This window comes from Heteronotia binoei, chromosome 14 (assembly GCF_032191835.1).
Source record: "Heteronotia binoei isolate CCM8104 ecotype False Entrance Well chromosome 14, APGP_CSIRO_Hbin_v1, whole genome shotgun sequence".
Taxonomy (NCBI): Eukaryota; Metazoa; Chordata; class Lepidosauria; order Squamata; family Gekkonidae; genus Heteronotia; species Heteronotia binoei.
In genome coordinates this window covers 28,204,678-28,227,267 of record NC_083236.1, presented here as the reverse complement: position 1 = coordinate 28,227,267, position 22,590 = coordinate 28,204,678, and the positions used below count along the sequence as shown (strand labels likewise).

At 47.3% G+C, this 22,590-nt stretch overlaps 1 protein-coding gene across 2 annotated transcripts in view; it reads left to right on the top strand.

Moving 5' to 3' along the window:
• WTIP (WT1 interacting protein) overlaps positions 1 to 22,590 on the top strand; it is a 70,643-nt gene that overhangs the window by 20,412 nt on the left and 27,641 nt on the right. Inside the window, exon 2 of one of the 2 annotated variants that reach the window (XM_060254351.1) lies at positions 15,320 to 15,421. The exons of the other annotated variant lie outside the window; for it this stretch is intronic. Coding sequence (XP_060110334.1) covers positions 15,320 to 15,421 — 102 coding nt within the window. The remainder of the gene's footprint in view (positions 1 to 15,319; positions 15,422 to 22,590) is intronic. 2 annotated transcript variants of the gene reach the window in all.

The window sequence follows — 22,590 nt, the reverse complement described above, 5'->3', positions numbered from 1 at the left end:
GGGGAGTTAACTCTCCTTTGGTAGTTAACTTTTTTATACTTGATAACCAAACAGGATTATATGAAATCGTCTCTGTCTCAGGGTTTTATGTGCCTCCAGATAAGGATTTTTTTTTTTCTGTGGGAAGGCAAACCTGGGTCACTTCTAGGATAAGGCTCTCTGTTTAATCAGCAATCTCTTTAAAATACTTCAGGCAGGGCAGCTGCCGCATCTGACCTTTTCTCTGTCATATGTTAAAATGTTGACTTGGATATGAAATGAGGAAGGAATGCAGCATGGTGCCCAGCCAAGGTGCAGAAGGAGAACGCTGCGTTTGTCTGGCGGTGCTTTAACGCAGAGGGTATTTGGGAGCTTGCGAATGAATGCCCGGCTCTGTTCACTGAGGCTTTTGCTTTGGAAAAATTTCTGATTGTTCAGGAGGGGGAACAAGTTAAAGAAACAGTTTTGTTTCACTGAGGCACTGAGTTTGTGCCTCCTTTTACCAAAATGGATTGTTGATGTGGGCATGTGTCCAGTGACACGTCTGTGGAAAGTGTGGGGAGTTTTCCTGTGTTTGCATCTGTTCTTGCAGTCCCTTCTGACCCACAGAAAGCGTATTCTTGGGAGTTGTGGAAAGAACATCTGCTCTGGTGGGGGGCTGCAGTAAAAAGGGGTGAAATTGCTCACCCCTTTCTGTGTTGGTGAGGTGGGCTGATGGAATTGAGAGGAAGGGCAACCTCACCACCCCCAGCTCATACAGCTGTTCTTTCGTGGAGGTCCCCCTACTCAAGGAATGATTTTCCCAGGTGCTGGGAAAGCCTGCAGGAGTGGAGCGGAACATGGGAAAATCAGCATTCCATTGACGTGGGATACAAGTCTTTCTCTTAGCGTGAACAGATCTATATTTGTATCTTGAAGTGATTTCAGCACCTCATTTGCCAGGAGAAAGAAAGTGTGTGAGGACTGGAACAAGCAGACCAGCATGTGCCGAGGTATTCACAGCAGGCTGTAGTAGAACTGAGAGGAGCCTGTGTGTCGGCTGGCTATTTTGATAACTAGATCTATGAGTTTTCTCTCATAAGCTAAAATACTTGCTATTCTCTTCAGTTGACAGAATTAAACCGTGCTTTCCCCTTAAAGGAACCAATTTCTGGTTTTCATTTTTCTCACAACAGTCGACTCAAACCACCTTTTTACAGGTGAGCAAGTCGAGTGATGCACCCAACCCTGGTTTATACACATTGCAGAATGGAGTGGTGAAAAGTTGAGGAAGTAAAATAGACTTGCCCTGGCCTTTTTTGGTAGAAAAAGCCCAGCAGGAACTTCTTTGCATATTAGGTCACACCCCCTGATGTCACCATTGTTTCACATAGGGCTTTTTTGTAGAAAAAGCCCAGCAGGTATTCATATACATATTAGGCCACACCCCCTGACATGAAGCCAGCCAGAACTGTGTTCCTGAGCGTTCCTGCTAAAAAAAAAAAAGAGTCCTGGACTTGCCCTATGTCAGGCTGCAGATGATGGGTTCCAGCTTTGAATGGTTCTTTGCACACACAAAAAAACTCCTTGCAAACAGAAATCTAAGCCAGCAGGAAGAAAGCTTCTATCCCCTTTCTGTTTGAGGGAGTTTTTAACTTAAGGAAGCCATTCCAAAATGTGACCCTCCATGATGTGTAGTCTAAAGCAACGCAGTTCATTCTTCCACCATAGGTCTTTGTGGGAGGAGTAAACTTGGTATCTAGATTGCATTCCCCAATATAGTTCAGTGTGAGCCACTGAGAACTGAAGCAGCCCCTACTGCATATTGCTTGGAATAATACAGGAGTCATGAAATCTTTCAGGAGGTCCAGTTATACCTGATACTGGGCCTTCCCTGACCTTTCCATGCCAGCTTTGCAGTCCTTAGGGTTTTCCTGGTGCTGCAGCTTAGTGCACCATAATCAGTGCACCTGCATTTTTTGGAAACTGGGAGATGTGCTTCCAAGCAAATGCTTAACCTCTTCCCATACTACTTAGGAAGGAAGCAAGGAGGAGCCTCACCTGGGGAGGATTGAACTGCTGGTGCCCTTCGCTGCACCAGGAGTCAAGTAAAGCCCGTCTTGCTTGACTGTGGTGGGGTATGGAAGTTGGAAGAGGAATGTCTCTGGTGCAGCCCCTCTCAAGAGGAAGGAAAAAGAGAAGCCATCCAGGGCTGGAGCTCATGACACTCCAGTGCGCTGCCTTGCCTCCAGAGACCACTGTTCCTTCTCCGGGCTGGGGAGGCTGGAGGTTTAGCTACCTCCGTGGCTCTCCAGGCTTTGTTCCCTGCATGCAGCCTGGGATGTCTCTCTCTGCTTCTAGTCACAGGCTGGATACAGACAGGCAGCTCCGTGTGTGTAGGAGGCATCACAAATCGTGCTGCCCCAAAAGGGAGAGGACAAATCCCAATCAGACACTCCTGTGCAAGCCACCTGTATATTGTGCGGAGGGCATGTTGGCATGTTGACATGGTTGTTGTCCACCATCCCCTTTTGGGTTTTTCCCCTTACATTTTTAGTGGCCATGTGCATACACACTCATCCACTCTGTGGCAGTGACTTTCAAAAAAAGAATACTGGTGAGCACCTAGAGCGGATTGGTGGATTCACACTGCCAGTCCACCTTGCTTGTGTGCTCCTATGTTCAGATGCCAGGCAATGTGGGAGGAGTGTAGCTGAAGACCTTGCTACCTCTTCTCAACTGGTAGCTATTTGATGTGTCTCAGAGATGTTGGGGAACGGGATGAGCGCAAGGGCAAAATGGGTGGCAGCTGAGCATGTCTGACCTTGACTTTTTGATCCACCTGGGGGAAGTGCCTTTGTCAGCTCGAACTGATCACCCAAATCCAGCCTTAGTGTTCTGTCTGAGAGACAGCAGCTTAAATTCCCTTGTCTTCTCTCCTTTGCTGCTCTGTTACTCCACAATAGATGGGCCAGCCATGCTACCTGTGCTGGAAGAACCCTGGAGCTGTCTCCTCCAGCCAAGGCTGAGATTTCAGGCAGGAAAACGAAGCCTGGGTGTCCTTTTGGGCTTTCTGACAGGGCAGGACGTGTAACATTCCCATGTCTTCTGACACTCCACCACATTGGCTACAATATCAAACAGGTAGCCAATGGAGATCCCAAATCAGCTTAGGGCACTGGTAAATTTTCCCACAGTGTTTCCCCCCCAAAAAGGAAGACTTGTGGGCTTCTTGATGGGGCAGGCTGGGGAAATGGGCATTTCTGGAAGACCAGCCTGCATCTTCCTATTCTGGTCATCTGAAAATGCTAGTGAGGCTGTCTCCCTCCCTGGGTTTGCTGACTTGAATTATTGTGAAGTGTGAAGCTTGCAGACGGAGGAATGTGGTGGGAGTATTTCAGCATCACCTTTCTGCATTAAAGGCAGCATGGAAACTGCCCAGGCCAATATCCAGACTGGAAGAGTAAATTCAGCTACAGAGTTTGTCAGTAGTTTGGTCCAAATGGAAACATCGGGTGTCCAGTGAAGCAAATGAGTTTCAGGCTTCAGTTTTGACCCTTGTTGTTTGACTCTTGTAAGACTCTTGACAGAGAAGCCTTTCAGTTTCCAACTTGCAATCAACAGAAGTGTTGGCGTCTCACCTTTCCCCCCAGCTGCCTTTTCTCTGCCGAACGTGCTTTAATCTTTTCCAGGCAGCTTGTTCTTGGCATGGATGAAACCATCTGGGCTATAGTGGTGGCTTCTGCTTAAAGATCTACAGATAATGTACTTTCAGATCTTATTTTTATATGTTCCCAGCCTTTTTCTTTGCCCACTTTCCTTGCAGACATTCTTCTGTTCGATTTACGTTATTTTATACACCCTTATGACATGCAAGTGATGTTAGGAACTGGCTAAATTTTAATGGGGATGGAAAATATGCGCTAAGAAATGGAAAACAAGCATGGAACTTAAAAAATCAGGGTAAGTGAAAAGGAAACAAGGATTTTCTAGTGGGAACAATGTGATGTTGAGCTTTGGTAGCTCCTGTAATGGGAACAGCTAAATGTGATTTTTAGATGCCCATGTAGTCAGTGTGGCTCAGGTTGTGTTTTGTTCCTTGGCTTCTGTGTCCACAAATGATGCAATCTGGCATTTGGGAGACATTTCTAGATTTTCACTGCAGCCTCTTGTAGGCTTAAAGAAATTGTGGGTTTGTGCTGTGGTGTTGGACAGATAGCTGCCTGCTTTGGATCCCCTTTGGGGAAAAGGGCAGAGTGTTAATGAGTAGTGAGTAAAGTTGTGTAGGAGTGAGTAGTATAGTGGCCAAATTTGCAGTTGACACAAAATTATTCAGGATGCTGAATACCTAAGGCTGACTGTGAAGACCTCCAAGAGGACCTCCAGAAACTGGGTGAGTGGACAACAATGTGGCAAATGAAGTTCAGTGTTGGTAAGCAGGGCTTTTTTTGGTAGAAAAAGCCTAGCAGGAACTCATTTGCATATTAGGCCACACACCCCGATGCCAAGCCAGCTGGAACTGCGTCCCTGTGCGTTTCTGCTCAAAAAAAGCCTCAGCGGTAAATATAACTTTATTGGTAAATATAGCACCAAATTATTCCGACTGTTTTAAGTATTGAATGTGTAATTTTATAATATGTATAGATTTTAATTGTTTGTTGCGGTTTTATACTGTGAGCCACCCTGAGCCTGCTTCGGCTGGGAGGGCGGGATATAAATCAAATAAAGTATAAGTATAATGCGATGCACAGTGGGACAAAAAAAACCCCAGCTTCAGGTATAGGCTAATAGGGTCTGAATTTGCTGAGACTAAGAGGAAAAAATGGGGTTACAGTAGATATCTCAATGAAAGTGTCAATCCAGCCTGTTGCAGTGGTGAAAAAGGCTAACTCTGTTAGTGATTATTTGAAAAGGGGTTGAGAATAAAATAGCTGATGTTATAATGCTCTTGCATAGATCTGTGGGGAGTTGTCATTTGGAATTCTGTGTCTTCTTGTGGTCACTGTAGCTCAAAAGGGACATCACAGAGCTGGAAAAAGTACAGATGGGGGCAACCAAGATGATTAGGGGATTGGAGCCCCTTCCCTATGAAGAAAGGCTGAAGAGTTTGGGACTTTTCAGTTTAGAAAAGAGAAAAGACAACTAAGGGGGGACATGATAGAGGTTGATAAAACTATGCATGGGGTGGAGAGAGTTGACAAAGAGAAATTTTTCTTTAGGGTTTGTAGAGTCTTTCGGGATCAAGTGCCGTGTTCTACTGGAGAAAGTTTTCCTTCCAGACGTTTCGTTCTCCACAGCTGAGAACGAAACGTCTGGAAGGAAAACTTTCTCCAGTAGAACACGGCACTTGATCCCGAAAGACTCTACAAACCCTAATGATGTTACCAGCCGTGAAAACCTGAAATCTTTGAGAAATTTTTCTCTCTCTCCTCAAATACTAGAATATAAAGTGAAGCTGACGAGCAGCAGATTCAGGACAGACAAAAAGAAATACTACTTTATGCAGAGAATGATTAAAATGTGGAATTCGCTGCCAGAGGATATAATGATGGCCACAGGAATAAACAGTCTTAAAAGGGGATTAGATAGAGTCATGGAGGATAAGTCGTCTATCAATGGCAACTAGCCATGGTGACTGAGAGGAACATCCACATTTCAGAGGCACGAATCCTTTGAATTCCAGAGTCAGGAGCAATGCTCCCTCTAAGCTGTGGAGTCTTGTGAGCAGAAATTCTATTTTGTGAGCTACTGGCCTTTAAGCTATTAGCTACTATATAAATTAGTCTGCTCTTAGGCCATTTTTCCTGAGCTAGGACAAAAATGTGTGAGCTGGAGGCTAAAAAACTGTGAGCTAACTCACACTAACTCAGCTTAGAGGGAACACTGGTCTGGACCAACAGCGTGTCAGCCAAGGCCCATGTGTATACCCAGGGGGTTGAGAAGCCTGTAGTGCTAGCTTCAAGGGTCATGAGGTGGTCAGAACTTTGTCTACAAACCATAAGAGCAGATTACATTCAGGATTTTGCCAACAGGGAAGTGGATTGACTTCCCAGATCGGTCCTGGACCCAAACATAGGCTGGTTACAGATGGGCAGTTTAAGCCACCCCAGGAATGGCAGGTGAGCGAATCTAAAAAGCATGTCCAAATGCGCACATCTCACCCCATCCTGACCTGATGGGAAGCTTCCAAAATGGTACCTAATTTCTGGGGCGGCTCTGAGGCGCCTCCCCAGCCGTCTGGATAGCTGGAAAGTGCCCTTGGAGCACCCTGGGAGTGGTAGATGGGTGCATGAGTGCTCTGGATGCTCCTCTAGGGTGCACGCAGTTCATCCCTGTTCTGGGGGCAGGCTACATTCTATCTGGATGCTCTCAGTGCTATTTCCGTTGGCTCACTTCTGGGCTAGCTTGCTGCCACTCTAAGCCGGCAGTGTGGACCCAGCCATAGAGTCAATGAAGATATTTGTCTGCAACCAGTACCTCTGTCACCAGGCAGAAGAGATGAATGCCTTCCTCCAGTCCTGGCCAGAGGGTTTTTTTACACATTTCCTCCTATACCAGCTCTACATCAATGCTTTTGCAAGGTGAAGGAACTGGGTGCACAAGCTGTTGGTGTTGCTTCCTTTTTTTGGCCCAGAAGGCCATGGTTCCTGAGTCTGGTGAGTCTGCTCAAAGTAGGGTTGCCAAGTCCAATTCAAGAAATATCTGGGGACTTTGGGGGTGGAGCCAGGAGACTTTGGGGGTGGAGCCAAAAGACATTAGGGGTGGAGCCAAGATCAAGGCTGTGACAAGCATAATTGAACTCCAAAGGGAGTTCTGGCCCTCACATTTCAAGGGACGGCACACCTTTTCCATGCCTTCCTTCCATAGGAAATAATGAAGAATGGGGGCATCTTTTTGGGGGGCTCATAGAATTGGACCTCCTGGTCCAATCTTTTTGAAATTTGGGGGGTATTTTGTGGAGAGGCACTAGATGCTATGCTGAAAATTTGGTGCCTCTACCCCAAAAAACAGCCCCCCCAGAGCCCCAGATACCCGTGGATCAATTCGCCATGATTTTCTATGGGAATAAATCTCCATAGGGAATAATAGAGACATTTCCCTCCCCTCCCCCCGCTTACTGATGACCCTGAAGCGGGGGGAGGGCCTCCAAACCGGGGGATCCCCTGCCCCCACCTGAGGATTGGCAACCCTAGCTCAAAGGGGAATCTTGACTTTTCCAATTTCAGTGGTCCTCCTGAAGCAGGGGCCAAATTGTTCTTCAAGTCCCAGGAGTTTCAAGTTAACCACTTGGTTCTTGATCACAGATCATTTACTGCTCTCAAACAGGGCGATACAAATCGTTCTATCTGCCATTGGTATGTCTATTTCTAGAATCTTTGTTGTTTTCATGGCAGGCCTGAAGCACTGGTGCACTGGTAGTTGCAAGAAGAATTTGAACCCAACTCTGAAGGACATATTGCCTTTCTTACAGAGCAGTCTGATTAATTTACTAGGCAGCCAAGATCCCTCCCTTCCAAGGGTATTCAGCCCTATTTGATAGGAGGACAGCCACTTCCACACCCCTGGAAGTCTGTAATTTCATGGGACAGATATAGAGGGCAATTATTTGGCCCCGTTCTTCCTTCATATGCCCTACAAGCTAGTCAATTGGACATCTTTGGATGCAGCCCCTGGCCATTGATTCCTGCAGCAGATAATGGGAAAGGATTAAGGGTGCTGAGGCTTTTTTATCCACCCTGGAGACAGTATACTTTGTTACATCCCCACACATCTGGGTCTCCTAGTCCTTTCAAGGGAGAATGGCACATTGGTACTTATTTTGGAGGTCCATTCTCCTTGGAAGTGACCAGGAGACCCCACCCCCCACCCCCAAAAGGGAAATGAGACATAGAGGTGCAGAAGGACAGAGATGTTATAGAAAAAGAGGGAAGTTCCCTGATCAGGTGATCAACCCAGTTGTTAGTCTGAGGTGGATTATGTTGCTGTGTTGGCTAAATTTTCCTGATTATGTTGTGTGCCAGGGGAACTCCTCCCCTCTGGAACAATAAAGCTGGACTTCTGCTACCAAAAGTAGAGGGAAGGGCGTTCCCAACGCATCCAGTCTCCTAGTCACTTCCAAAGAGAATGGACCTTCACAGAAAATATCAATGTACCAGGAGCACCTAGCCCAACAATTTTGATAAGGCCAGGAGGCGAACATGCTTATGGTTGCTATGTACAGGCCCGGCGTGTGGGTTCTGCTGACCAAGGCAGAACCCCAATGTGCGCCCCTCTGCAGTGCTCGCCAAGTTCGGCAGGTGCTGCGGAGTGGAAGCGTGCCATTCTTTCTTGGCTTTAAGGAGTCGGGGGAGCTTCCCCGACCCCTTAAAGCCAAGAAAGAACACTCCCAGCACTTCCCCTCCCCAGCGCTCGCCAAATTCAGAGGGCACTATGGACAGGAAGTGAGTCCGAGGCTCGGGAATGGCACGAGCGGGGAGGGAGCTCCCACTTCCGCCCCTGTTGGGAGTTGGTGCCGTAGGCAGTTGCCTAGTTTGCCTACTCCCACGCGCCTGCCCTGGCTAAGCAAGCCACATGTACAGGCTTCATGGCAGGCTGGCTTTGAAGGGGAGAAGCCAGGAAGGCATCCACACCAAGATTATGCTTGAAAGATTGGTTCCTACCTGCATTTGTGAGGCAGTACAGCCCTTATGGGCAGGAAAGAGTGCCTCTTTGGTTTCTGTAGTTTTTGCCTGAGGGAAACGTCCCACACTAAACATGCTAGAAACAAGATTGTCATCATGTGCTTGAAGTGTAGGGGAAAGATATTTCACTGAGGTGTGTATCTAAGATCAGATTTCAAAGCCTTCCTTTTAATGTGTTCAACATTGAACTGCAAGAAAAAGAAAAAGTTGAGATTCCTTTTTTTAATGAAAAGAAGATTCCTCTTGAAATAGGTTCCTAGGGAGAAGGCTTGGAAACCAGCTTGCTTTTTAATATCGTCAATTAGTTTTTAGATGAAGGCAGTAATCAAAGTCCTTTCTTTGGAAATGTTCCTGTGGGAGGGCTATGCCCCCTCACACATGCATGCAGTGGGCAGATCTTTGTTTTTAACCATGCATGTCCAAGACATTCTCATCCTCAGTCTTTGCAAGTTTGTGCCCTTTTGAATACCGATAATTGCTAGCCTTGAAAAAGGGCTTTGATCCTTGTCATACTGTCTGATATTTATGATTTATATTTAAGCTTTTACTACAGAAGTTTTCCATTCTTTCCACCTGTGTCATTAAGAGGGAACTTCTGCATTCCCAAGTCCTTCCCTCGTTAATTAGCTTTTACCGTATCAGCAGTAGGAATGTGATAATGATCCTCTGGTCTGGGATGAAAGGTTCTGCTTTGATTACTTGTACAGTGAAGTTGTTTCCATTTACTGTGTTGGGATATGCAAAGAATTAAACTTTTATACACAGTACACTAGCAATAAAATGATTATTTATGCAGTGTTATTCATCACTAGTGTCTCGCAGAACAGAGACAAAGCGAGCCTGCAAAAAGCTTAGTGTTAAAATGTAGACACTGGGTGGGGGAGGTAGCAAAGTGCAGGGGGAAGGGCAGGATGCAACCTGCTTTCTGCAAAGGTTGAAAATGCAAACCAGGTTAGGTGATTTTTTTAAATGAACCTGTTGGGGCAAAGTGCGCCTGTTTTTGAATTAGATAGAACTCCTGACTGGGCAGGCGGGAGAGAGTGCAAATTATTAGCTAAGTGGAGATCTCTTGATCACTTCAGATCATTAAAAAACAAAAGCTTAGCATAGGGGTGTCAAACTCATTTGTTATGAGGGCCGGATCTGACATAAATGAGACCTTGTCAAGCAGGCCCATGTTGCAGTGTCTCTGGCATGCCATTGGCTGATTCTGCTCTCCCCCACCCACTGCCGGCTCTGTCAGGCAAGAACCCTGCCAGAAGGCCACTGACCTTTGAGGGAGACAGTTCTCTGCTGACAGAGGCCTTACTGATCAATACTGCCTCTCCTCGGCCTGTTGTACGAAGGCCATGACAGCCCCTCTGAGAGCATGCAAAGCGGTGCAAGAGTGGGCAACGCAGTGCAAGAGCAGAGAAGCTGGCATCATGGCGCAAGAGCAGACAAGGTGGCATGAGAGTGGACAAGGTTCCATGAGAGCAGGCAAAGTAGCATGAGATTGGGGAAGCCAGAGCCGCAGCACGAGAGCATGCAAGGCGGCAGCACACTGCAAGAGTGGGGAAGGCAGCACAAGAGTGGTGAAGGCAGCATCACAGCAGGGAAGCTGGCAAGAGAGCAGGGAAAGCAGCACAACAGTGGCCAAGGTGGGATGAGAGCAGGGAAGGCAGGACAACAGTGGCCAAGGTGGGATGAGAGCTGGGAAGGCGGGACAACAGTGGCCAAGATGGCATGAGAGCGGCCAGGGTGGCACCATGGCACGAGCCAGCACAATAGTAGCCAAGGTGACACAACAGCAGGGGAGGCAGCATGAGAGCAGCCAAGGTGGCACGAGAGCGGGGAAGGTAGCACAAAAGCGGGGAAAGTGATGCAAAAGTGGGGAAAGCAAGCAGCCAAAGCAGCGTGAGAGCAGCCAACGCAATGCAAGATTGGGCAAGGCGGTGCTGCTGCATGAAAGCAGGCAAGGTGGTGCGAGACTGGGCAAGGCAGTGTGAGAGTGGCCAATACGGTGCGAGATTGCCCAAGGCTCCACCGCAGCGTGACAATGGCCAAGGCAGCACGATAGCAGCCAAGGTGGCATGAGAGCAGGCAAGGGAGCGAATGGCGATCACTCAGATTTACAACTGCTCTCTAGATAGTGCAGCTCAGCTCTCCTTGAACTGGGCAGAAATTAATGCCTTCACCTGGATGGGTGGGAGCAAGTTTAGCGGACACTTGCCCAGACCCTCCTTTTAGAGCCTGTTGTATTTTTCTTCACAACAGGCCTTACTCCTAGTAAGAACATAAGAGAAGCCATGTTGGATCAGGCCAATGATCCATCCAGTCCAACACTGTGTCACACAGTGGCCAAAAACCCCCACCAACAATCAGATGCCATCAGGAGGTCCATCAGTGGGGCCCGTAATTGCTTGTTTGCCCCCTTTAGAACACTGAGAATTGCTAGCTATGAAAAAGTGCTGTGATAGAAGGAAATTCCAAGAGTCTTCCAGGTAGGGCTTTTTTTTGTAGCAGGAACTCCTTTGCATATTAGGCCAAACACCCCTGATGTAGCCAATCCTCCTGGAGTTTACAGTAGGCCCTGTACTAAGAGCCCTGTAAGCTCTTGGAGGATTGGCTGCATCAGGTGTTTGTGGCCTAATATGCAAATGAGGTTCTGCTACAAAAAAAGCCCTGAGTAGAACTAAGAAATTGTGTGACTGGATGTTTCTCAAAGCCTGTGTGTTGGAGAGAGGACACCACTGCCACAGATTTAAGTAACCAAACTGGTGCCTTTTCTTATGCCAACTACCAGTGGCAAATGCATACTGCAGAGGGACCTGATCTTGTTGGACCTGTGGGCTCTTTTGGAAAGTGCAGAGGGAGTAGCAGGTGCCACCCACAAATTGGCAGCTGCAATGGCTACCATGGGAATTGGACCAATCATAAAACGGTTACTGTGGAGGGGGCAGTATTGACTTTGCTTTGGGGAAGAGATGTAGTTTGTTTTGGGGGAGGATTTTCTTTCTATATGGCCACTGGGCAAGACGCTCAGTCAACTTGAATGATTTGGTTTGTAAACTGTCTGCATGTTATGATCAGCAGTCAAATGTTTGACAAACTGCTTGCATATGTTCTCAGTGGTGTAAAAACCCTGGTTGCATGTGTGCTTTCTCATGCTCGTTTTCTGCAACTTCCTTCTTCCCTATCTGCTGTTGGCTATGTTCTTTTATTTTGTAGGTATAGCAAGCATTTACATTTCTCGTGGGGTGACTTACAGATGTGAGGAATTTCCCCCTATCCTTTATCGCTGCCAGACCTGGTGGCCATAATAGAAGAACCAGGCAGATTGGAATAATTTGGTCATTCACATTCTTGCAAGGCTTTGCCTCAGTTTTCCCTTCCTCGGAGTTATTTTATTTTCTGCCTGATTCCGGTTGACAAAATGTCTTTCCATGAGGGATGAGCCCTCCACCTGCAGCATTTCATTGGCTAAGAAAAGCTTTGCCAGGTTGAATTGTTGATTGTGATTTTGGCAAAATTCATGCGTCCCTGACTGCAGAGCCCAGAGATGGAAAAGTCTGTGTTTCCAGCAAACCTGAAAGAATCTGCCTGCGGTTATTAAATTGCTTCAGTTAGCTGGTATGGAATGATGTGCAGCCAGGGTTGCCAAGTCCAATTCAAGAAACATCTGGGGACTTTGGGGGTGGAGCCAGGATACATTGAGGGTGGAGCCAGGAGCAAGGTTGTGACAGGCATCATTGAACTCCAAAGGGAGTTCTGGCCATCACATTTAAAGAGACCTCACACCTTTTAAATACCTTCCCTTCATTGGAAATAATGAAGAATAGGGGCATCTTCTTTTGGGACTCATAGACCTTTTGAAACTTGGAGGGTATTTCAGGGAGAGGCACTGGATACTATGCTAAAGATTTGGTGCCTCTAGCTCAAAAACAGCCCCTTTAGAGCCCTAGATACCCACAGTTCAATTCTCCATTATACTCTATGGGAATCAGTCTCCATAGGGAATAATGGAGTGCCCAGCAGACATTTCCCTCCTCCCCACTTTCTGATGACCCTGAAGTGGGGGGGAGGACCTCCAAACCATGGAATCCCCTGCCCCCACCTGGGGATTGGCAACTCTACCTGCAGCTCCCTGGTTTTTCTGTTCTGTCCAAGACCGTTTTCACCTTATCCCCAAGATTCAAGAAGTAAGTCCACCCCAGGAACACATTGATAGATACCATGTGTGTGTGTGTGTGTGTTGATTGGCCTAGAGCTGCAATAAACTGACTGACTGACTGACTGTGTGTGTGTGGGGGGGGGGGGGGTTGTCACTGCTGTAAAGGTTTTTGAATTTGCAGATCACAGATCAAACCTTCTGATTAGAACAAAGCAATCCAGTGGATTCCAAACAGGTACAGGGTTGTGTAGATTCACCATTGTTTCTGTGATTGTTGATACAGTACAGCAGCAACAGGGCTTCCCCATGGCTGGTTTCCCTATAGTTTCCATGCCCCAGAATCCTGGCAGCAGGCAATCCCTTCATGCCCTCAGAATCTTTCCCAATGTTTAAAAATTAGCAGTTGAATGTCGTTATATCGCTATAGCATTATAACAATCTGCATACCATTTTCTATGAAATCCCAATTTTTTTTTTGAAAGCAAGTCTTTGGCTGCTTTTCTTATGGAGATATAAGGGGAAAGGCATGTCCCTGCAACTAAAGTTAGGAATTCAAAGAGAATGATACAGCAGGGATGGTGGAGCAGGGACAATGGCTGTCATATGGGCAGAAGATCCAAATAGGGATGTTGATGCGTGAATGTAATGAGCATTCTTTTTGTTTGGGGAGGGGGGGGACTTATAATCATGCTTGAAACATCATCACCTCCACCTCTTTTTATTTTGCAACATGCATCCTGATGAAGAGTTCTGCTCTGCTGGAAAGCTTGCATGCTGCTTTGTCTCATTTGGGTTGGCCGTATTACATTAAAGGTATTACGTGGTCTGTGCTTTGTTTGGGGATTTTGATTCTGGAGCAGCTAACAGTGTTTGTCTACTTTGGGGATGGACTAACCACTGACCTGTTTTTGTTGCTCTGATCCGGAGCTGAGAATACAGCAGCAGCCAGATAATCACTCACGCCACTGGGTTTCCCAGGAGAGTCCGCTGCAGGAGAGGCAGCATCTAGCTGTGTTTGTGAATGAGAAAAGTCGGGACGTTTCATTAGGAAATGGACTTCTGCCATCCTTGGAATGGAAACGGGGCAAGCCAGAGAGGCTGCTGCTACTGGCTCGAAGTATCAGCGGCAGCTAGCCAGGCACCAATGTGCTTGGCTTCTGGAAGGAGGCAGATGGTGGTGGTGAGGTGCCAGAGGACTCTGAAAGAATTGTTTGCATTTCCAAAAATAAACGTGGTGAATGGGGCAAAAGCTTTAGTTGAAGCAAGGCTGAGCAGAGCAGGTCTCTACGGCTAAGGTGTGGCGATGTTTCCTTGGTGGTTTGTGTGGAGGGAGAGCATCTCTGTGGGGTGAGACTGTGGCTGCCATTCTAAGAATGTCTTCTTAGGAGTAAACCCCACTGTATAAAATGGAACTTATGTCTGAGTACACCTGCTTAGGGTTGCCAGTTCCCAGGTGGGGGAAGGGATCTCCTGGTTTGGAGGCCTTCCCCCCACTTCAGGGTCATCAGAAGCGAGGAGGGGAGGGAAATGTCTGCTGGGCACTCATTATTCCTTATGGAGACCGATTCTCATAGGGTATAATGGAAAATTGATCTGTGAGTATCTGGGGCTCTGGAGGGGGCTCTATTTTGAGCTAGAGGCACCAAATTCTCAGCATAGCATCCAGTGTCTCCCCACAAAATACCTCCAAGTTTCAAAAGGATTGGACCAAGGGGTCCAATTCTATGAGCCCCAGTAGAAGGTGCCCCTACTATCCATTATTTTCAGTGGAGAGAAGGCATTTAAAAGGTGTGCAGTACTTTTAACTGTGATGGCCAGAACTCCCTTTGGAGTTCAGTTATGCTTGTCACAGCCTTGCTCCTGGCTACACCCCCAAAGTCTTCTGGCTCCACCCCCAAAGTCCCCAGATATTTCTTCAATTGGACTTGGCAACCCTAGTACAATGTGTATTCACCTTTAAGAATGAAGCTCAAGTTCGAGGAACCTGCTTTTGTAGGGGCAATCTGTTGAAACCACCCACCTCCCCTCTGCCATATTCTCCTTGTGGCGCCTTATCCTCACATCCTTTTAGTCATCCTCAACACAAATCCTGTTTCATTTCCTTCCAGGCTTCCCACAGCTGCACCCATCCTATCCTTCAGCCTTATTTCCTATTACAGCCCTGTTTGTAATCACTTTTGCTCAAATACCCACAAGTGTTGCCCATCTGGGCTCTGTCTGTTTCCACCCCACCTTTTCTGCTTGGGACTTGCTCTTAGGACATGTTAGGGGAGGGTCCGTGCCTTAGTGGTAGAGGATCTACTTGGCATGCAGAAGGCCTCAACTCAGAATGGTCTGAACCAGGGTTTTTTTTGTAGCATGAACTCCTTTGCATATTAGGCCACACACCCCTGATATAGCCAATCTCCCTGGAGCTTATAGTAGACCCTATACTAAGAACCCTGCAAGCTCTTGGAGGATTGGGACCTGACAGCTGCTTGTTGAAACCTTGTCAGGCTCTAACGTTCCTTCTCTCCCTTCTCCATAGGCATTTGTATCAAGTGTGGAAAGGGGGTCTATGGGGCCAGCCAAGCTTGCCAAGCAATGGGGAACCTTTATCACACCAACTGCTTTACATGCTGCTCTTGCGGTAAGTTGCAAGCCATTACAGACCTGCCTTTTGTGGGGTGGGGAGCTGCCTTTTGGATGAACCTGTTCCATATGCCCCTCTTTGCATGCATGCTGAATACTAAAGCTGGACAAAGGTGGTGGTGGGGGAGGGATCTGCATAGTAACCACCAGAGGTCATTTTGTAGAAAAATAGGAAGTGGAGCTCATTAGCATATGCCCCCCCCGCCAGCCAAAAGCAACTTGCTGCAAGAAAGGAGAGCCCCTGGCGAGCGAGGCCTGCTTGGGCTGGCTAGAAATCCAGCCAGCCCAAGCAGGCCTCGCTCACCTGGGGCTCTCCTTGGCCTCCCCCCCACCACACAGTCAAAAGATCAGCAAGCTGCCTACCACCCAAAATCACATAAGAAGTGGAGAAAGGGTGACATGGACTTCTCCAAGGGATAATGAGGGCTGCTGGGGGCGTGGCAAAGCTCCTGGTGACTGGCTGGCTGTCCGCTCTCCTAATCCAGGGGTTGTTATGCAGCTGCACCTACTATTCAATGGACAAGATAGGTGGTGAGGAGGGAGGGAGCGGCAGAAGGCTCAGGAGCTGTGCTCCTGTGAGCTCCTGCTGAATTCAAGGCTTGGTGGCCACAGGGTTGAAGGCCATTGTTCTAAGATATCTTGGAGAATGCAGCTGTTTTCTAAGACGTCTTGGAGAGTACAGCTCCCAGACTTCAGAAGTCCTGCAACTTCCATCCCAACAACCCACTGTGGCATTGCAAGAATTCATCTCTGGATTTTGGCATGGTGGAGTAGCAAAATGTCTTGGGCCAGGCTGGAAAAAAACAAGAGAGTATAGCAAGTGGCTGTCTTAATTTTGCACATCAGAACTCCCAGCTGAAGTACTGCATGTGCCAGGGCTGGGAAGATGATGGTTAGAAAGGTGGCTTCATGCATTTGTATGTCATTGTTCTTCCCTGGTTAAATGTCGCAAGGGAAGAGAGCACCACAGACTTTGGGCATAATGCTAAGGGGAGTCCCTCCATGGGGCTAGGAGAGGTGGCCACGGCAGGCAGCAGATATGGGCAGTGTTCATGGGTGCAGAGAAGGCGATGGACATAACGTGACTTCAGAGCACCCTCTCCAGGGACCTGAAGTGAACAGTTGTGTATCTGAGCAGCTTTCATTTGTTTTGCTAAGAGACATGCAAGAGAGCTGCTGTGTTCATGAAACCAAAAGTGTCTAGGGCCAGTCCTGATTGCGAAGTTGTGACAAATCTGCTATCACTGCTAGGGTTGCCTGCTATGCTTAAGAAATTCCTGGGGATGTTTTTTTTTGGGGGGGGGGAGGCCAAGGGAAGGCAGGGTTGGGGGAGCTCAGCAGGGATGTGATGCCAAAGAGTTTACCCTCCGAAGCTGCAGTTTTTCTCCTGGGGAACTGATCTCTGTCACCCAGCAGGAGATCTCCAGCCACCTCCAGGAGATTGGCAACCCTAGAGGAGCACAGCTTAGTCTGCGTAGGTGCCCGTGGTGGAGAATGGCCCTGCTGGCATGCCTCCTCCACCCCTGCTGAACCCAGGATCTTTGGCCGCAGTTCCACACAATCTCTCCTTGTTTCTTCAAAAATACATGTCGAGGAAGCTCTTATCGCCAGGCCCAGGCTGTGAGCCAGAGAGATCAGCTAACCAACCTGTTCTTTGTCCGATACCGTCAGAAGAGCTTCCTCGAAATCATGTATTTATGAAACCACCACCTGGGGGTTGGGTAGAATGCAGTAGAGACCTTGTGGGGCTGTTCTGCAAGCTTGTTGGCAGAGAAATCCGTAACTGCTTGCCCACTCCCCTCCACTTAGTTGTAAAGCATCTCTCCTGAGTATACCCACCTCCTTTATGAGTGGGGATGGGGGACAAATTTTGCATTGCTCCCTCACCAGGTGCTGCTGCAGTTCAGACATGCTGGTTGATGAGCTGCGTCCTCGAAAGCTGGGTTTTCAGGTAGCCGGCTCGAGGTTGACTCAGCCTTTCATCCTTCCGAGGTCAGTAAAATGAGTACCCAGCTTGCTGGAGGGAAAGTGTAGATGACTGGGGAAGGCAATGGCAAACCACCCTGTAAAAAGTCTGCCGTGAAAACGTTGTGAAAGCAACGTCACCCCAGAGTTGGAAACGACTGGTGCTTGCACAGGGGACCTTTTCTTTTCCTCTTGCATTTGCTCTCATCACACAGTGAGCTCCCCAGACTCCTTTCTGCAGGCATATTTCTTGTCCTTCCCAAGTCACCTGTTGGGAGGTTGCATATCCCACCAGCACGATGTAACTGCTACAGTGTCCGATGCATACACATTTCTGTATTGTCCATGAATTTTAATTTGTAAACCTTATTTCTCTGTATCAGTCTCATTCCAGGGTATCTTTTTACAAGTCCCGTGAGCTATGATAATTTTCACTGCCTGTTCATCACCAATATTCTTCATACTATCTTCCTAGGATACCACTTTGCTTTAAAAAAAAAACCCACACCTTTTTAAACACAGGGTTTAAATTTCAAATCAAAACCCCCTGCATTCTTTGGTGTGTGTGCTGTGGAGGTAGGGAGGGCTGCTCTCCCCCGCTGAAATGGTCAAATCCCAGACTGGGGGTGAAACAGAATAGAAGCAAGTCAGTGACCTCAGCTCAGAAGAATGCTGCTTATTTACGTAGAGCTCCAGCTATTTTAGCAGCAAGCCTTTTATTCGGCAGGGACAATGTCTGCCAGTTTTTGTGTATGTTGGCCAAGTAGAGGCTTGTACATTTTGAGATTTGCATCCTAATAGTTCCAGTAACAAAGTACATGCAGCCGCTTCAAAAAAAAAAAAGAAGACGCTGGGAGATTTTTGTTTTGACTTGGCTAACTTGTGCCTCTAATTTTAAAAGGGTCCATTGCAAATATTGGCATGCATTCTTCCTTCGCAGGAACTTTAGGGAAGCTGCGTTTATTTCTTTCACGCAGGGCCTTTTTATTTGTAGGGCTACTGCAGGGAAAAGTTAAGAAGAAACACGGAACCCTTGGTGGATGGTGCCAAGTGATTGTAAAATTATTTCTGGGATTCAGCTGCTCAGGATGCTCGTCTTTGTCTTTAAACAGACACTTTTGCCTTCAGCTCTGTCTTTATTGGGCAGCAACGAAGGCTTCTGAAATTCTCTTGCATCTTTTGATACACTGAGCGACTGGAATGTGGACAATTTTAGCCCAGAAAATGCAAGCGTGTTTGTATAACTTATACACCAGAAGTTCTTGCCCTCTGTAACAAAAGATCTTTTCAAACTCTCTGGCCTATCAGATGAGGCTGCAGCTGGGGTGAGGGGGGGGGGGGAATGTTATGTTTTTAAATAGTGTGTGCGAGTGCAGCCGCAGGAGACTTTGCGTAAAGCAGAGTGCATGTTTTGGGTCCAATCCTGCATTCCTGCAAGTTGGAGGGGGGAGTCCAGCTGCGGAAGGAATGCAGCGTTTGGGGTCCCACGGCCAGGCATAGAACTTTTTTGAAAGGGAGAGCTCTGCATATCCACAGTAGCCAGTTTGCAGCGATTTTTGGATTTCAAATGACCGCTGCAGCTTGCGAATAGCATCTCCTGCCAAGATGCAGGATCTTCTTTTCAGAGGAATTTTGGCACCGATTTTCCCCTCTTTCTTTCCCTCTCTCTCTCTCTCTCTACCTCCCCCCCCTTTCTGAAATTGTCCCTCTCTGTTCAATGCCCAAACCGCCAACCTTTGTCTCTGTGGAAGGAGATTAACAGAAGAGTTGGCAAATGGAGAATGCTGGAGGGGGTCAGTTTCTTGCAGATGCCTCATTTTGGGGGGCAACTCCACTCTGTGGCTTTTCTTTCAGTGGAAAGCAGTGGATATCCCCCCCCCCCCCCGCAATTTTCTGTTTTCCACCATGCAACCCTGTGTGGTGCAGAGCATTCTGGCTCTTGTTAAAAGATACAACTTGGGGGTAGCCTCAGGACTGTATATATTCTGCAGTATCACCAGATGTGATATTAGGTGCAGAACTGAGCTGTCATCTTCAGCAAAAAAACACGTTTCTAGATCCCCTCCTTAGTGATTGCAAAGACAGGCATGGAGGGATTCCAGCCGAAAATCTCAAAAGCAAGAAGTGTAGGCTGAGTAAGATTTCCAGTGACCGGGGTCAGAATTACAGCATAGCTCTTTACTCTGCTACTAGCAAAAATCAGAATAATGTGTGTGTGTGTGTGCCAAAGCAATGCAAATCTGTGTATTTGCATAATTTATGCAGATAGCAACATTCCACTTTGCTTGGCACGGAGTTTAGACTGTCTGGGCCCAGAAGCTCCCCCCCCCTTCTTCAAGCACACCCCATTGTTGACTTGTGTGAATTGAGAGCGCACCCAGAAGGCACCCAACCCTACAGCTGTGAATGGCAAGGAAAGACGCACCAGTGAGAGGCAAGTCATCTTTTGGAGAAGCTTCTGTGCCACTGTGGATCTTCTCATGGAGAAACTCTGGATAAATCCCTTGGGAAGCCTGGGCTGCGCTGGTATCCTGTTTGCAAACCAGCAGAATAGAACAGCAAATGCTACTTTGCGTCTTCTCTTTACTCAAATCTCTGGGCCTGTCTAATCTCTCCCCCCCTCCCCAATCAAATCTAATCTCATGGCCATTGATTCCCGCCTCCCGCCCCTTCATTGGTATCCAGGCTTTAAATTTCAGACTTAATCCAGGCTTAAATAGCCAGTCCCAAAGAGTGAGATCTGAGTGAGCTGGAAATCTGTTTGGTACAACTTTACATCTGCCACAGGGTGGGCTGGGCCAGAAGTTCTCTGCAGAGTGACTACTGATGTAGTTGGTGCATCGTTACAGCCCTAAGCCATGTCAATCACTGATGCAAAGTTCGTGAGGAGGCAGAGAAATGTCTCGGGAGGGGTGGCACACCTTCATGCCTCTGCAGTAGGCATAGATGCTTTCCCAGAATATCATAACAAATCATGTTTGGGGAAACAGAAAAGTGGGGGTGGAGTGCAAACAGAAAGCAAATGATTGGGGGTGGGGAGAGAGGCAGCAACATGTGGATGATACAGAATTCGAGCAAAAACTTCTGTGCACAAGCAGCCCTTGACCGATCTTTATAGGATGATTCTTCAGATAACTGAGATACAGGGCTTTTTTTGTAGCAGGAACTCCTTTACATATTAGGCCACACACCCCTGATGTAGCCAATCCTCCAAGAGATTACAGGGCTGTTCTTACATGGCCTAATATAAGCTCTTGGAGGATTGGCTGCATCAGGGGTGTGTGGCCTAATATGCAAAAGAGCTCCTGCTACAAAAAAAGCCTTGGAAGGTGCTATGTAAGTGCTGGGTCTTACTAGGAAATGGTGGCAGTGGAAAATGCCATCAAGTCATAGCTGAGTTGTGATGACTGTAGGATTTTTACAGCAAGAGGCATACAGAGGTGGTTTGCCATTGCCTGCCTTTGTATAGCTACCCTGGACTTCCTTGGTGGTCTCCCATCCAAGTACTAACCAGAGCTGACCCTCCTGAGCTTCTGAGATCTGACAACATCAGGCTAGCGCCCTTTTCCAGACTTTCCCACTGTTTCCTTGTGAGTAGCGCTGAGAGATTGCTGTCCAGTGGGGCTTGCTGATGGTGATTCTTTGGGATAGTTTTTGCCTGCCTGTGTCCAGCCCTTGAACAGTATAAACCTCAAGCATGCCAGGAAGACTCTCAGGACAACTGTAAAACAATCAAATAAATGTGAAAAGTGCCGTCACTTCCGCGGAAACTGTTAACATATGAAACCCTTCAGATCCCCAGTTGAAGTCTTGCACAATTTAAAACAAACCTTTAATATAAACCAAAAACAATTTTCCAGACCCCCATCCTGTCTCCCTCCCACTGGACTCCAGGTGAGATTGGTTTGGTTTTCATTAAAGCTCTCCCCCCCCCCCCCCCAATTGGCTAGCTTTAGCAAGCCTGCAAGGCAAATCTTGCTTTAATTCTCTCTGCTTGCTCATCTTATAAAGTCTCTTTCCTGTATGAGCTCACCCTGGAGGATCAGACACCACAAGAGAATCTGCTTACATTTTTCCCACAGGCCAAAAAAAAATGTTACTGCTGCGGTTGAAGCATGCGATCTGGGAATAGTCATCTTTTTACAAGCCATTTCTTAAATACCCCAAATTCTGCTGACATTCTGAAGGCTGATGCCAGAGTCTCTGGCTGAGGTCTTAAAATATATGATACGTTAAATTTACCTTTTTACTATATTGAGCTTTTATTCAATCAGTCGTCCCCCCCATGCTCTGGAAACCCTTGCTCTTTGGTTCAGCAATAAGGATCCTAAGAACATGCTAGCAATTGCAAAATTTGTCTCAATCCTTTTAGCTCTTGAATCAAAAGAAATAAGTGTCTTCAAGGCTTTTTTTGAGCAGGAGTGCACAGGAACACAGTTTTGGCTGGCTTAATGTCAGGGTGTGTGACCTAATATGCAAATGAGTTCCTGCTGAGCTCTTTCTACAAAAAAGCCCCGTGTGAAACAATGGTAATGTCAGGGGTGTGTGGCCTAATATGCAAATGAGTTCCTGCTGGGATGTTTCTGTGCAAAAAGCCCTGAGTGTCTTCTGCTGCTCCAGATTGGTACTCAATGAGCTTCTAAGGGTACAAAAGGAAAGGTGGGGGAGCAAAGTTTGTGTCCTTTGAGATGAGGCCATTTTGTGTGGCATGGAAGCTCTAGTTCTGAACCAGGATCTGGGAGATGCAGGTTCCAATCCCCACTTGGCCACAGAAGCTCACTGGGTGACCAGTTGATCACTCTCAGCCTGTCTCCCATGGCTGTTGTAGAGGAGGGGAGGACAGTGTTGCAAGCCACTTTGGTTCACTGCCACAAAGCAATGTGGACTGTAAATGAACCAGTACATTCTGGATTTTTTCAGGTGAGTAGCCGTGCTGGTCTGAAGCAGCAGAACAAAGTTTGAGTCCAGTGCCACCTTTAAGACCAACAAAGTTTTATTCAAAGTATAAGCTTTCATGCGCAAGCACACTTCTTCAGATGCAGTCTGGATTGTGTTACTTCAGATAGCAGGTGGAGGTTTGATCTTCTTCTCATATGGAAAAGAGTAACAAAAAAAAAAATCATACAAAGGCTACCCTTTGCTCCTGAATTGCTAGGAAGTGCTAGTTATTCATGGAAAGCTAGCATGTCAGGGAACAAGGGC